This window comes from Micropterus salmoides, unplaced genomic scaffold (assembly GCF_014851395.1).
Source record: "Micropterus salmoides isolate LMB-PRFRI ecotype aquatic unplaced genomic scaffold, ASM1485139v1 Ms_hic_scaffold_12, whole genome shotgun sequence".
NCBI classification, from domain to species: Eukaryota; Metazoa; Chordata; class Actinopteri; order Centrarchiformes; family Centrarchidae; genus Micropterus; species Micropterus salmoides.
In genome coordinates this window covers 434,976-448,133 of record NW_024040263.1, presented here as the reverse complement: position 1 = coordinate 448,133, position 13,158 = coordinate 434,976, and the positions used below count along the sequence as shown (strand labels likewise).

The window sequence follows — 13,158 nt, the reverse complement described above, 5'->3', positions numbered from 1 at the left end:
TACCTGACCAGGACTTATTTGTTGTTGTTTTTTTGCTGACCATTTTGGTTCAGGCTGAAGTAAAACAACTAATGAATGGATTGCCATGATATTTTATACGGACATCTATGGCTCCCAGATAATTAATCTACCTACCTTTGTGATCTTTGGCATAACACAAGGTTCTCAATTTGTGATTTTTAGTGAAATGTCTCAACAACAAATTTGGTACACACATTTCATGTCCCACTCCCACTTGGAATAACTTTGGTCATCACCTGACTTTCCATCTACTACTCTAGATCAAAATTTCAGTTTGCTTTAATCCTTTGGTTTATGACCAAATACTTATAAAACTAAAAACAATTCCATCAGCAGCAGCTATACTTTGTGCAAGTTAGCAAATGTTCGCATGCTAAGCTGACATGCTTAACATCAGCATGTCAGCTTTGTCATTGTAAGCGTGTTAGCATTTAGTTTAAGGCAGTGCTCTGCCCCCAAAGTTCAGCGTCACAGAGCCGCTTGCAATGCTGTACACTTGTTAGCTTGTGGTCTTGTTCCACTCGTTCTCAATCAGGTAACCAAATGATGGTTAAAGCAGCTGATTAAAAGGGACTCTTGAGTCTTTAGAAATGCAGGGGAATTCAACATACCATAATTCTGTAATTGCCACTTGTGGCCACAGCGGTCGCTCCAAAAGTTATTCTCACTTCAAAGATATTAAATTGATCAAAATGACACTTAAAACGTGATCCACTCACACTGGAGGTCATTTTGGATAAAGACCTCAGGAAAGGTAAAGAAAGACCCAACACAGCTGTAAGGTCAGTCCTGTTTGTTAAAAACCTTTTATTAAGATATTCGGATTTTTTCCTCATTTTTAATCAGTCTGGTTTCTTTTTCCTCTTTACAGTAGTTAATGTGCAATTATCTTTATTACTGGGTCACAGTTAGGAATTCACAAAGTTATTGGCACTTGGAACACATGGGGGAAACACTGGCATGTACATGGGGCTGGGCAGGGGGGTGGCGCGAGGAGGCATCAGGGCGATCAGTTGGATGGGGGGGGGGGGGGGGGGGGTAACACGGCAGGGCTGGGGTAAAGGTCTGTTGGGCATGTGTGTCAGGGTGAGGTCGGGTATTTTCTTTGACATCAGTAGACGCTACTGCATTGTTTTGTTTTTGTTTTGTTTTTTATAAATCCTTTTTTGTTTACTTCCAAAAGCTCTTATTTCACTTTTTCATTTTTCTGGGTTATGAAGAATAATAAAGAATAATACCTCATGCTGCGAGTGCACATCTAACAATCAAACTTCGATAGTGCTTCTATGTCATAATGTACAGTTTATATATTTATATATTTATAGTGGAAAAAAAACAAGAAAAAGAACGAGTTCTGCAGAGTATTTTTCACCCAACACCAGAGACAAGGAGAAGGAATAAAAAATAGTCATTCACGGTTGCTATGATCATATGTAAGCCCGGCCCCCCCCTCCCGTTCTGTAGTATGATTCTGAGGTAAGACTGTGTTGACATGGATTCTCTGCTTGTGTCCCGCTTCTGTAAAAACCCTGCGCCATATGCATTCAAATGGTCCAAGAGCACTCTGCTGAGGCTCCCGGGTTTGTTCCTGAAAAACAAAAATGTACCTGCTTTGTAACGGCAGCCACAGCAGTTCAGAAGCTGTCGCAGCGCTGAGATATCTGTGGGGATTAAGGTCTGCTATGGCTGAGAGCTCCCGAGGTAAACTGGTACTTTTTTTAAAAACTGCATCAGTGACACGAAGACACACGTTCTGCAACACATCCTGAGAGTGTGCAGGGGTGTGTGTGAGCTTCTGTATCTCAGAGGTTTGCCCGTTTTGTATTAATTTATACATATACAGTATATATATATCTATATATATATATGTGAGTATGAGTGTGTGTTGTCTCTGGTGTGTGGGGATTTGGGAAAGAGCGGAGTAAATGTTTCTGGACAGAAGACTACAGACCTGCAGACAGCAGTTAAAGAGAATCGCGGAGCTTGAGGAGCGCAAGGGGAAAAGGTCGGGCAAGGGGTGACGAGGTCAAGCTGCAGCGCCGAGGAAGATGAGTCTGAGCAGAGAGGAAGGGATGGAGGGGGAGAGAAACAATGAGGATTCACCTCAGGGTCACTATATTGATTCAAAGGGGTTTCGCATCCACTTCCCTTGCTCCTCTGTTCTCAAGTTTAGCCAGTTTTTACACACACCACCACATCTCCCTGACATTCCTTCAGGTTTTCAGCAGAAAAAAAATCCACCCTCTGTTTCCAAAAGTTAATCTGGTATCAAGCATTGCAATGTACTTTTTTGTTGTATTCACATGCTTGGCCACCTCGGATTCACACTTCCTTACATTTACCAGAATGAATCCACTTCCTGTAACATGTGTTGTGGCTGTTTGTATTCTGGTTTTGTGAGGATGCAGTTCCTGTAGAGGCTGGTCATTCTGCTTCTTCTATGGTGGATTTACAAAGAAGCATTTTCAAATGCCCCTTTAAAGGAAGAGACACCAGAACTTGATGTAAATATATGATTTCTAAACACCAGTACTTCAGTGTTTAAGGGTGGATTTTTCCTTTAACATTTCATATGAACATGTGTTACAAAAAAAAAAAAAAGGCAATACAACCATCAACCAGGTCATACATTTTTCAACACGACAGTGCAAGTCACACCCCGCAAGCAATTTGACGGAATTTGATAGTTGAAAGGACCAAAGTCGTCCATCCGTCATTGATTTTGATCAGATGTGAACATCAGCCTGATTATCAGTCTGAAGCTGTTTCTAAAGATAGTTGTTGACTGTGGCTTATTGTCACACTGAAAGTTTTGTGCTCGTTTGGATTGACACTAAACCAATTAACCATCAAACGCTTGCTGGGTGATCATACCTGTCTTGGCATTTTTTCTGGAATTCTTTTAAAAAGACCTCGAAATGATCAGAATTCACAATTTCCAGATCTGTGTAGGAACTCCCAACCTTCACCCCTTTACTGGTACCCCTCACCCACCTGAACTCTCCCCCCCCCCCTTTAACTCCTCCCCCACCCCCATTCAGAGGAGAGTTTGCACAGTCTATGCTCCCACTTCTCAACTGAGGGGAGACAGGTCGATGGGCACATCATTGTCATTTTAACAGTAAACAACAAATGTCATAAAGAGAGAGAAGAGAAAACAAACATCCAAAATAAAAAAGGGAATAATGGTACAGAAAAATAAAAAAACAACAAAAATAAGGAACTTACAAAAAAGAACCCTCACATTACATCTCAACCCCCCCCCCCTAAAATCAACAAAAGACTCACTTCTGACACCAGCATCCAAACCACAGACAGGAAGTGACAAAGTGAGCGTGCTCACAAAAGGTGCAGAGGGCTCTGGCTCTCTGGGACAGTTGAGCGCTCGCCCAAAGGTGCTTTTTATTTTTGAAGATTATTCCACTCTCTCCTTGTCACTTTAGTTTCTTTCTGTGGATCGGCAGCCGAGACGGAGATCAGGAGTGAAAGACAGACACAGTCGAGGGTGGACGAGTCAAAGCACAAAACGGCCGCAGTGCACTTTTCTTTTGGAAGTCATGTCACCAACTTTCAATCTACTGATAGCTTTATTTGGCATCTTGGCCCACATGCGGTGGACATTTTCGCAGGTTTGCGTCTTGTGGCGGATTTGTAAAATGAGCAGCAGAAGCCTCCGGCGGTCTGCTGTTAAGGTGCTCGGATGAATACAGTGATCGAGACTCTTTCATTACAATCGTAGTTTGTGTAGGATCACTGCTTCTTGGGATCTCGCCTTCTGGTGGCGCTAAGCAGTTACTGCAGCTACTGACCCCCCCTGCCCTCCCCTTCTCTGAGCCGCAGTACCTGCATTTAGTCACCAGGTGACGTCTAAAGAAAAAAAAAAAAAAAAAAACCCACCCCATTCAAGCAGCAGTAGCTTATTCTTTGTGGAAAAGCTGGTTCGAGAACCAGGTCAAGTAAACTTACTTTGGGTCAATATCTAATGGATGTTTATGGAAGCTTGTTTAAGACATTTTTTTATATTGTCACAAGACAATGGAGAGTAAAATTTTATCCATGAAGAGATTTTTTTTTTTTGAAACAGACATTCAGACTTGTAGCCTTAAAATGATGCAAGCCCAGCAGTGTTTTGTTTGCCTTGACTGTCCATCCCTCCACCAGGTCGCTCCATCCGTCTGGTTTCTGCAGCCCCTGATCCCGTCGGACAGCTGCATTACAGTAAAAACCAAACATCTGGTCCAACATTATAAGCCCCCCCTCCCCCCCCCCCTCCCCCACAGCACCTCAGTCATACAACAATCGCAATGCAAAAATATGTGGTTCTCTTTCTCTAAACTATTTTACAGCTAAACATGTCTCCTCTTTCTCTTTTTTTGTAATTTTTTACACAACTTGGCAACTCTACGTACAGGTGTTAATGTTGAATTATTAGTAGCATCCGTCTTAAACACAATAACTCTCAAGGACTACAGTACACTAGCTCAAATGAATAGAAAACAAAAACACAATAGCAACAGAACATGAAATGTAAAACGAAAACAAATTTTTAAAAGCTCGACCGAACTTGTATCGCTTCGAGAAAAAGAAACTTCTACTCTGGCCCCGCTCAACCTTTAGTCATTAAACTGTGCTCAGACATAGCTGCCCTACAAAGACGCAAAAAACTGCCACCTGTGACAGCTTCTAAAAAAAGGTCAAAGTTCACAAGTAGGTTTTATATTTCATAAAAAAAAGATATTCTGTGATATACAGCCATTGGTGCTGGACTGACCAAGTTTTACTGTCGAGTTTCATGTTTCAGTTTTTGCTCTTTGCAGGGCAGAGGAGTGTTCAAAACTTCTTTATGAAAATCATTCTCTCCCTTCTCCTCTCCATAGCGCTCAGCTACTGACTTGTAACATTTCCTCCAAATCAAAGAGGATATAAAAACAGACACAGACAGATATTAAAAGAAAACATCCCTTTTGCTGTGCTCTTTGAAGTACGCCAAATGTATCTACAATTTATCTTCAAAACCCCTGGATGTCAAAACCAGTTCGAACCACTTTGCCGAGTCGACAACCCGCAGGATAACAGGCCAATCACAGTCAGACAAAAAGCATGTTGGATCTGCCATAACCCTCTATAATCACAACTTCTACATTATTTCATTTCAAAATCTTGACAAAAATTCCTATTTAAAATTACAAAATCATCTTCTATCTTGATTTCCCGTGCGTATTAGAAGATTAAAGCCCACATTTAGACTGTTGTAAAAACAACCCTTAGTACTACAACAGCGGTTCCCTACCTGTGGCTTCCCCACGTGGGATTGTGAGATGAATACAAGGGGTCAACAGATGATAAAACTAAATTCTGATACATAAAATTACACACGTTATCTTTTTCTTTTTTTCAGCTATGGCTGCAACTAACGATAACCGATTACGCTGCCTCTTATTTGTATGTCTCTCGATATTTAGTTTGGTCTATAAAATGTCAGATAGTTTGCCAAGTCTTCAAGTTGCTTGTCTTGTTTGACCAAGAACCCCAGTGAAATTCAATGTATTAACATAGAAGACTAAGAAAACAGGCAAATATTTACATTTGGAATCTCAACGGAAGCTGGAGTCAGTGACTTTAACAATTAATTGTCAAAATCTAATTAATTTCTTTTCATCAACTAATCAAATCATTCAGTTATTATTATTATTATCAAACAATCTGAGAAGCAAACACTGCATTTACTATACATGATTGTGTATTGACTAAGGTATTTTGTATTAAAAGGCCACAAGCACAAAAGGTTGGGAAACACTGTCCCACTAATTGTGATGTATAGCCATTGTTTTTCCTGACCTGTAATTGTTCACTGAAGATGACGATTTGCCTGGCGTTCAACATATCGCACCCTGACAGCAGCTGGGCAAACTATCTGCCAATAAGGCCAAAATAACCTCCACAGATGCAGCAAAAAATTTCTTCACATTATGAGATCGCAGTGCTGAAAAAGGACAGTGGGGTGAATCATTCAGCCAAATGTGTTTCTTAACATAAGTAATTTTTTCCCCACTCAGATAGTGCAATTTCAACTTTGTGTGTGTGTGTGTGTGTGTGTGTGTGTTTGTGTGTGTGTAGGGGGGGGGGGGGTGAATTATTCTTCATGTTTGTTCCCCAAACAAATCTTAACTAAAGTTTTAGATGCTTGATTCTTTATCTTCTCTCCCCGTTATCGTCCGATAACTGGGTGCTTGTCTCGCTGGGATCGTTTAGAGGGATTTAGGCAAATCTACCATTTATTCATTCAGCCCACGACCCCACCCCTCTGCAAAATGCCACGCTACATAAATAAACAAGCACCCAGGTATTTATCTTGGTGGCACAGGGCCACAGATCACCTCCTCCTCCCTGTCATTAGCCTCTCCTCTCTCCTCTCACTCTCGTCTCTTTGTCTGGATTGTGGCTTCGCTCATGTGACGGCAGACTGCCGCAATGCCTCATCTGTCCTGGGAGATTCTTAACAAACATCTCCTCCTCAGGAAGAACAGCACCACCTCCTCCTCCTCCCCTCACTGCTCAAGTCTGGGATGATTATAATTATTTTTTTAACCCCACTTGGTCACTTGGTTCAACAGTCGATATTTGCCTCATGATTGGCTGCACCTCTCATGTGGACATTCTGATTTGTTAGCCACAGCAGCCGGGAGAATAAAAAGGACAGATAGACGTTCCTCATCAATCGTATGATTATTAAGAAGGTGCAGTAAACACAAAAATCACACAATTGGACTAGTGTCCCATGAGAGGGGAGTGGGCAGCACGCATAACACACACACACACACACACACACACACACACACACACACAGCACTGATGTGCCTGGTCAGATGTACCTCCGCCCATTTATTAGCATATTTGCATTCAAATATCTCACATGTACAGACACACACAGCAACATATTTGGCAGCCCCATCTGTTGTTGTAGTAGAGAGCAAACACACACACACACACAAAAAGGGATTCAGATGTTCGGGTGAGAGTTTGGAAGGGATTTGCCTTCTATGAAGAAAATGGAGTCGACACAGAAATGAAGCAGCGATGGATGGAAAATGATGGTTTACGTAATGAAGCAACAAGGGACCGACACTATTTAGCTCCTTCCTGTCTGTGTGTGTGTGAGAGATGGAGAGAGTGTGTGTGTGTGTGTGTGTGTGGGGGGGGGGTATAGAGGGACAGCGAGAGAGAGAGAGAGAGAGAGAGAGAGATGTAAACAAAGAAAATAGCAAACAGAAATACAGTGAGGCAAGGACAGAGAAGGAGGGTAAAAAAGGAGAATTAAGGAAAGAAATCAAGAGATGGAGGAGGGAAAAAGTGTCAAGTGTCCTGACTTCAGTTGTGCTGCTGTCCCATTCAAGAGTACAGGATGTTTACCGGACAGCAAGGGAATATTTAGAGCGGGAATCTGGAGGATACCAAAAAAAAGAAAGAAGAGTCGATTGAAGGGCTCATGATGTGCTTTGTCTAAAATGTAATTTACAATTCACTGATTTATATTTAAAAGAATAATTCATCCTGTAGGAACAGTAGAACTGCAGCCATGATGTGCAGCATTACTGCAATACATCTGCGGCTTTGATATGACACACATGTTCAGACTCTGTGCTGCGGATATAGATATGTGACTTTGCAGATGTGTGTGTGTGTGTGTGTGGCAGAGGAGGCAGACAAAAACAAACAGCCACTCATCTCAACCTCTTCGCACATACCACCCACACACACGCGTACACACACACACACATATATATATATATATACACACATACACACACACACACACCTTACAGAACTGAGCACCCAAACCACCCACACACAGTGACAGACATGCGCAGTTGCCACATGAAGCCAGACACACACGTATGCAGCACATAGATCGAGACGCAGACCCAGCCTGGCATAGGCATGCGCATTACACACACACACACACACACACACACACACACACTGTACCACTGTCAAAAGCTCTTTCGAGTGAGGAGGCAGACATTAACATGCCATAAATGGAGATGGAGGGAAGCGAGCGGGGAGAAAAAAAAAAAAAAAAAAAAAAAACTGCATACATACATTAATATGCACACTCACACACACATTAAAAACACACCCACGCATTATGTTCACCCACAGATGCACACGCACACACAAAGCCTTAAACGGCTCTCAAACCCACCCTGCAACAAACCACACACACATACAAAAATACACTTACATACACACCAGTATGCATGCATGCACTCACACCAAATCATTCGAGCGTCCCAGCCAACACCCCCCCCCTCCTCCTCCTCATTCATTCCTCCTCTCTAGGGAGGTTCAGACTGTCCTCTTCATCCTTCTCTATCTCTCAGAATTTTTTTTCCCCCTCATTTAAGGCAGTGGTTTTTAAACAAAGCATCAGAATAAAAAGGAAAACAAAACAGAAATGTGCAAACTGTCTCCTCCCTCTCCTCCATGCCTTCCCCCAATCCCTTTCATTTTTTACTTCCTTTCTTTCTCTCTCACGCTTCTTCTTGCCTCTGTCCCCAGTTGTTGAACTTGGTTAAGTCTCCAAGGATCGTACCATGTGCTCAAGAATAGAGGGTGGGGATAATTATTATTATTATTTTTTAAATAGATACCCCCAGTTAATTTCCACCTCCTCTCTGTAGGACCTTTAGGTGCTCGTCTCAGGACCAAGTGTTCTTTGACTGATAGCCTTTTTTTTTTTTAAAGAAATAATAAAAAACTTGATATACATGCAAATATATATAAAAACAAATTGTCAAGTAAACATCTTCCTCAAAAGCCGGGCTGTAAAAAGCAGAATTTTTTTTTATAACACTGGTCTACAAAACTGGTTCAGTTCAAGACAGGTTAGACGATGCCTCATAGGCTGTTTTGGTTCTTCTCCTGGGTGTTTCAACGTGCGCCGCTATTTCTGTGTTTTGCTCAAGTTTAACGACAGACCCTTCATCCCGAGGTTCTGTGTGTGTGGCAGTCCAAACATTAATATAAACCTGCGGCAGAGACAGTGAACAGTTCACCACAGCGGCCCCTGCCCATTTCTGGTGCCGCGCTGGCAATAAGGTGCTTGAGGTTTCCTCTGATTTAAAAAGAAAAAAAACAAAAAACAGGCCAAATATGTTTAAAACCAGTTGTGTCACAAATGTCTAGTTAACAATAAAACAAACCGTTCTTGCTTAGGTTTTATATTGTTAGTGTGTTAAAGACTATCACGCATATAAACACTTCATAGCAATAGTAATCAAATCTAGCAACAAGTTTGGTTCACCAGTCCTGGCAGTTATGCAAATTTAACACTTGGGAAATGGTACATAAAAACAGGGGAAATTATACATTATAAATGTGGCTGTAACAGCTGGAAGCCTTTCTTCAGTCATATTGGTGTACAGTTGATGATGGCTCATGCTTGCATGAAATATTTTCGTCTTAGCATTTGAGTACCAGCGCTCATCTGCACTAGACAAGAACTGATTTTTCAGTTTCCACGACTTGTCTCTTTAACCGCGATGGCACCATTGACACTGACGGCATACTGCTGCCACCTACAGTCGATGCATCACATTTAATTTCAGTATTGAAGGACCTGCTGACGTTTCCACGGGTTCTGACAAATCCACCAAAGCAAACAGACAATCTTCAGGACCAAAATCAGAATGACTGCTTGGTGTTCACTAGTGTTCTTTTGGCCTATATATAACAATGCTGTAATCTGAGAAAGTTCAGTCTTCACAATAATATGACAATATCATAATACAGGATATGATTCTGCTTTTTATGAATTTCAAAATGTCTCTTCACTTGTAAAGGGTAGGGTATAATGTCTATTTTCAATCTGATCATTTTTGGCAAAATGCTGTCAAACAGAGAAAATCCAGCTCTCCGGGCTCCAGAGTGAAACTTTCCCTGTCATCTAGTGCCACTTAATAACTGCACAACATGAGGTTTTAGAGAGTTCACATGTGGAGTTGGACTCTCACTCCACTGATCTCAATCTTGGACTTGTTAACAGAACATGTGCACAAAAACATGGAGTTATCTTACTTTGGTACAAGGCAATAAACCACCATTTGTGGCCTGGATGTAATCAACACAAATCAGCCTGGCCCAGCCCCCAGACATTAGCCTAAAAATGAGTTTGAATCTGCCAAAGATTATGTGGGATACATGGAGAAACTACTCTTAGTTTTCCCCTGCTGTGTTGAATTCTAGGTTACAAACTAACGGGCTGCACATAGTTTGTGCATTGATCAAATCTGTTTAACATTTTCATTAGGCCTATCATTCCCCACTGCCAAACAGACAGCCGTGTCAGGTCTGTCATGACAAAGACTGACTTTATATTGATTGTCTGGGATTAAGATCGGTGGTACTAAATCAAAAAGTTTACCTGGAGCCCCACTATTCAACCTCAAACTGAAGAAGAGCAAAAAAAAAAAAAAAAAAAACACCCTCGCCAGAGTTTAGCTGTAGACAGTATTCAGCTGCATTGTGGATTCTGGAGGTCAACGTTTCTAAAGAGAAAAGATCTCGTTCTGAACTCCTGTTCTTTTTTCTGAAAGCTACCATTCAGCCATACAAGTATCAAAGGCGTATATGACTGCAATATGACTTTCAGGGCTGTTTCTATGCCAACATTCTTCTGCGATTTCCATTATTTAGCAGCTTTCTTTTTATAATTCTAAATACTTCATGTAAAGCCAGGAACTCAACTGTCGAAACCAACAAACAAAACTTTCAAACCAGTGCTGTATTTTCCAATAGATCTCCTATAGCCTCATTGCAACACAAAATAAAAATGTAAGATGAATGCTTACATGTGACGAACAACAGCCTCTCAGGTCTGCTTTGGTGTAATTCCCCTTTAATTCCCACGTTGCTCTGGTGTACTGTAGCTGATGCGGCTGACAGCGCCCAAATGCGTATTAGCATGTATGTGTGCTCACCGCAGCGATGGGTGAATGAATCAACCAAGCGTGTGTGAAAACACACCGTCTGGCCTCCCGCTCTCTTTCTGCTGCAGCACACACACAAACTGTATGGCCGTTCAAACACACACCTACACACAGAGCCGTATTCCTCGCACTGTACCAATGCCTGAATTAGCACCTTTGTCCATGCCAGGCGAGCACGCATCCAAGCAGCAGAGCCTGAGGAAACTGTGCTGTGCTGACAAAGACATGGCTGCGAATATTCTTAGGGAAAACAATTTAAACATGAGCTGAAAACAAAAAGAACATCACCGCTGTACCCCCCCCCCACACACAAATACACACACACACACACGCGCGCGCCCCACCTCTTTCCTAAGCTCACAGGTAGGCTTTTGGATAATTCTTAACTTTACTTCAGATTTTTTTTTTAAATGGGTCATCAACAGAGATTAGAAATTGGATTTCAGCTTGTATTTTTTCTCGTTTTGCATTTTTGTAAAATAAAACTACCCCTCTTCTCTTGCTGATACGTACAAAAACATAGTTCGATTGTACTCTAACCGCAGGAAATAACACAGTGCATTTATCACACGTGAACTCTTTGACAATCATCGGTAACAAATTTCCTCTTCCCCAGGAGGCTTGGCAAAAATCACACACGAAAAGTAAAAAAAAAAAAAAAAAAATGAAATAGAAAAACAAGTCAAACTGAAATGTTTTTTTTTCTCTCTTACATTTCAGGAACAAAAAGCGGGGGGGGGGGGTTTAGTGAAGACAATTTTTAACAAATTTAGATTTTTTTCCCCATCTGCCACCACACTGTCAGTCAGAACTCGCAAACATTTCTCTAAGCGCTGGCAGTTTTCCAGCATCCTGACAGGGGTTAAAGAGTAGAGTTGGTGTGGTTGGGTGGAGGTCGGGGAGATCATAAACCATGCCGATATACATTTTGATATTCATTTCAACCCCTGACCTCATCAACCTTCCCCCTCCGCTCGCAGAGAAACTTTCATCTGGCCGTCCAGAGGAAAGTAAACGCAAAAACAAAAGACAAACAACAAGTTCACTCAACCTCCACTGACTTAACGCTGGGGTCTGGATGCATCACCACGCATACATTCAATATCAAAACAACAGTGTTACCAGAGTTTGGGGAACTATCACTTTCTCCAAACAGGATTACCCCTCACCCCTCACCCCCCACCCCGTCCCAAGGGAATGTCTGTGACTGATTATGGTAAGAAAAGGGCCTTAGTGACAATGCACACTTTTAAAAACAATAGAAAAGCTAAAACAACCAGGTCTTTAAAGGTTGCAGAGGACTGAAGGGAAGTTGGGGGGGGCAATTGTCAACCTCCTCCCTCTGCTACCTTTCTATCGGTCTTTCTCTCTACCAGAAAAGGAAGGAGGAACAGTCCAAAGAGAGGCATTCTGGGCTGTACAGAGACAGAAATGTGAACAAATGAAGGAAGGAAAGCAGAACAAACTGACCAAAAGAGGTGTAAAAGAAGAAACAGATCCCCAAACACATGGCGGCTAGGGGATGAGTGACAACCGTCATCACGACCACCGTGGCCAACGCTCCCTAGTCATCGCCCCAGAAAAATTCCATTCCTCCCTCCATCAATCTGTCCATTCATCTTTCTGTCCGTCACTCACTCAAAACAAAGTGCTGCCGTCTCCTCCCGCCCCATGGAGGGTATCTCCTGGCGTGGATCCACCTCCCACTTCGTTATTGTTGGCGGCCGCCACAGCTTCCAGGGAGGCGGGGTCAAAGCCTTGCTCCACCCCCAGTGCATCGGCCTCCATCTTCACGCTATCGGCCAGGAAGGCGGAGTAGGCGTCGCTGTCAGCCATCAGCAGTTTAAGCTTGGGGATCCAGCTCTTGCGGACAACGCGGCGGGCGTTGGTGCACATGTCGGCCGCGATGGCGTTCATCTCGCTCTCCTTGAAGCTCGGCGCAAAGTTCTGGCAGTAAACTGGAGGAAGGAAAAGAGGTGAAAAGGGAAAGAGGGGAGGATGAAAAATAAACCACATGGCAAACACCAAAGGCAAAAAGAAGAGAGAATGCATGGTGAGGGGTCTTAAAATTTAAAATACAAAGCTGCAGTAGGCAACTTTGCATGCAGGCATTTCCAAAATATCACTTAGGCCCCGGCGTCCACACTAC

General features: G+C 42.4%; 1 protein-coding gene across 4 annotated transcripts in view; it reads right to left on the bottom strand.

Moving 5' to 3' along the window:
- Window positions 1-799: 799 nt before the first annotated feature.
- Window positions 800-13,158, bottom strand: part of nacc1b (nucleus accumbens associated 1, BEN and BTB (POZ) domain containing b) — a 30,836-nt gene continuing 18,477 nt past the window's right edge. For all 4 annotated transcript variants that reach the window (XM_038712716.1, XM_038712713.1, XM_038712714.1 and 1 more), the window contains exon 8: window positions 800-12,967. In XM_038712716.1, the coding sequence (XP_038568644.1) occupies window positions 12,648-12,967 (320 nt within the window). In that variant the 3' untranslated portion in view covers window positions 800-12,647. The remainder of the gene's footprint in view (window positions 12,968-13,158) is intronic.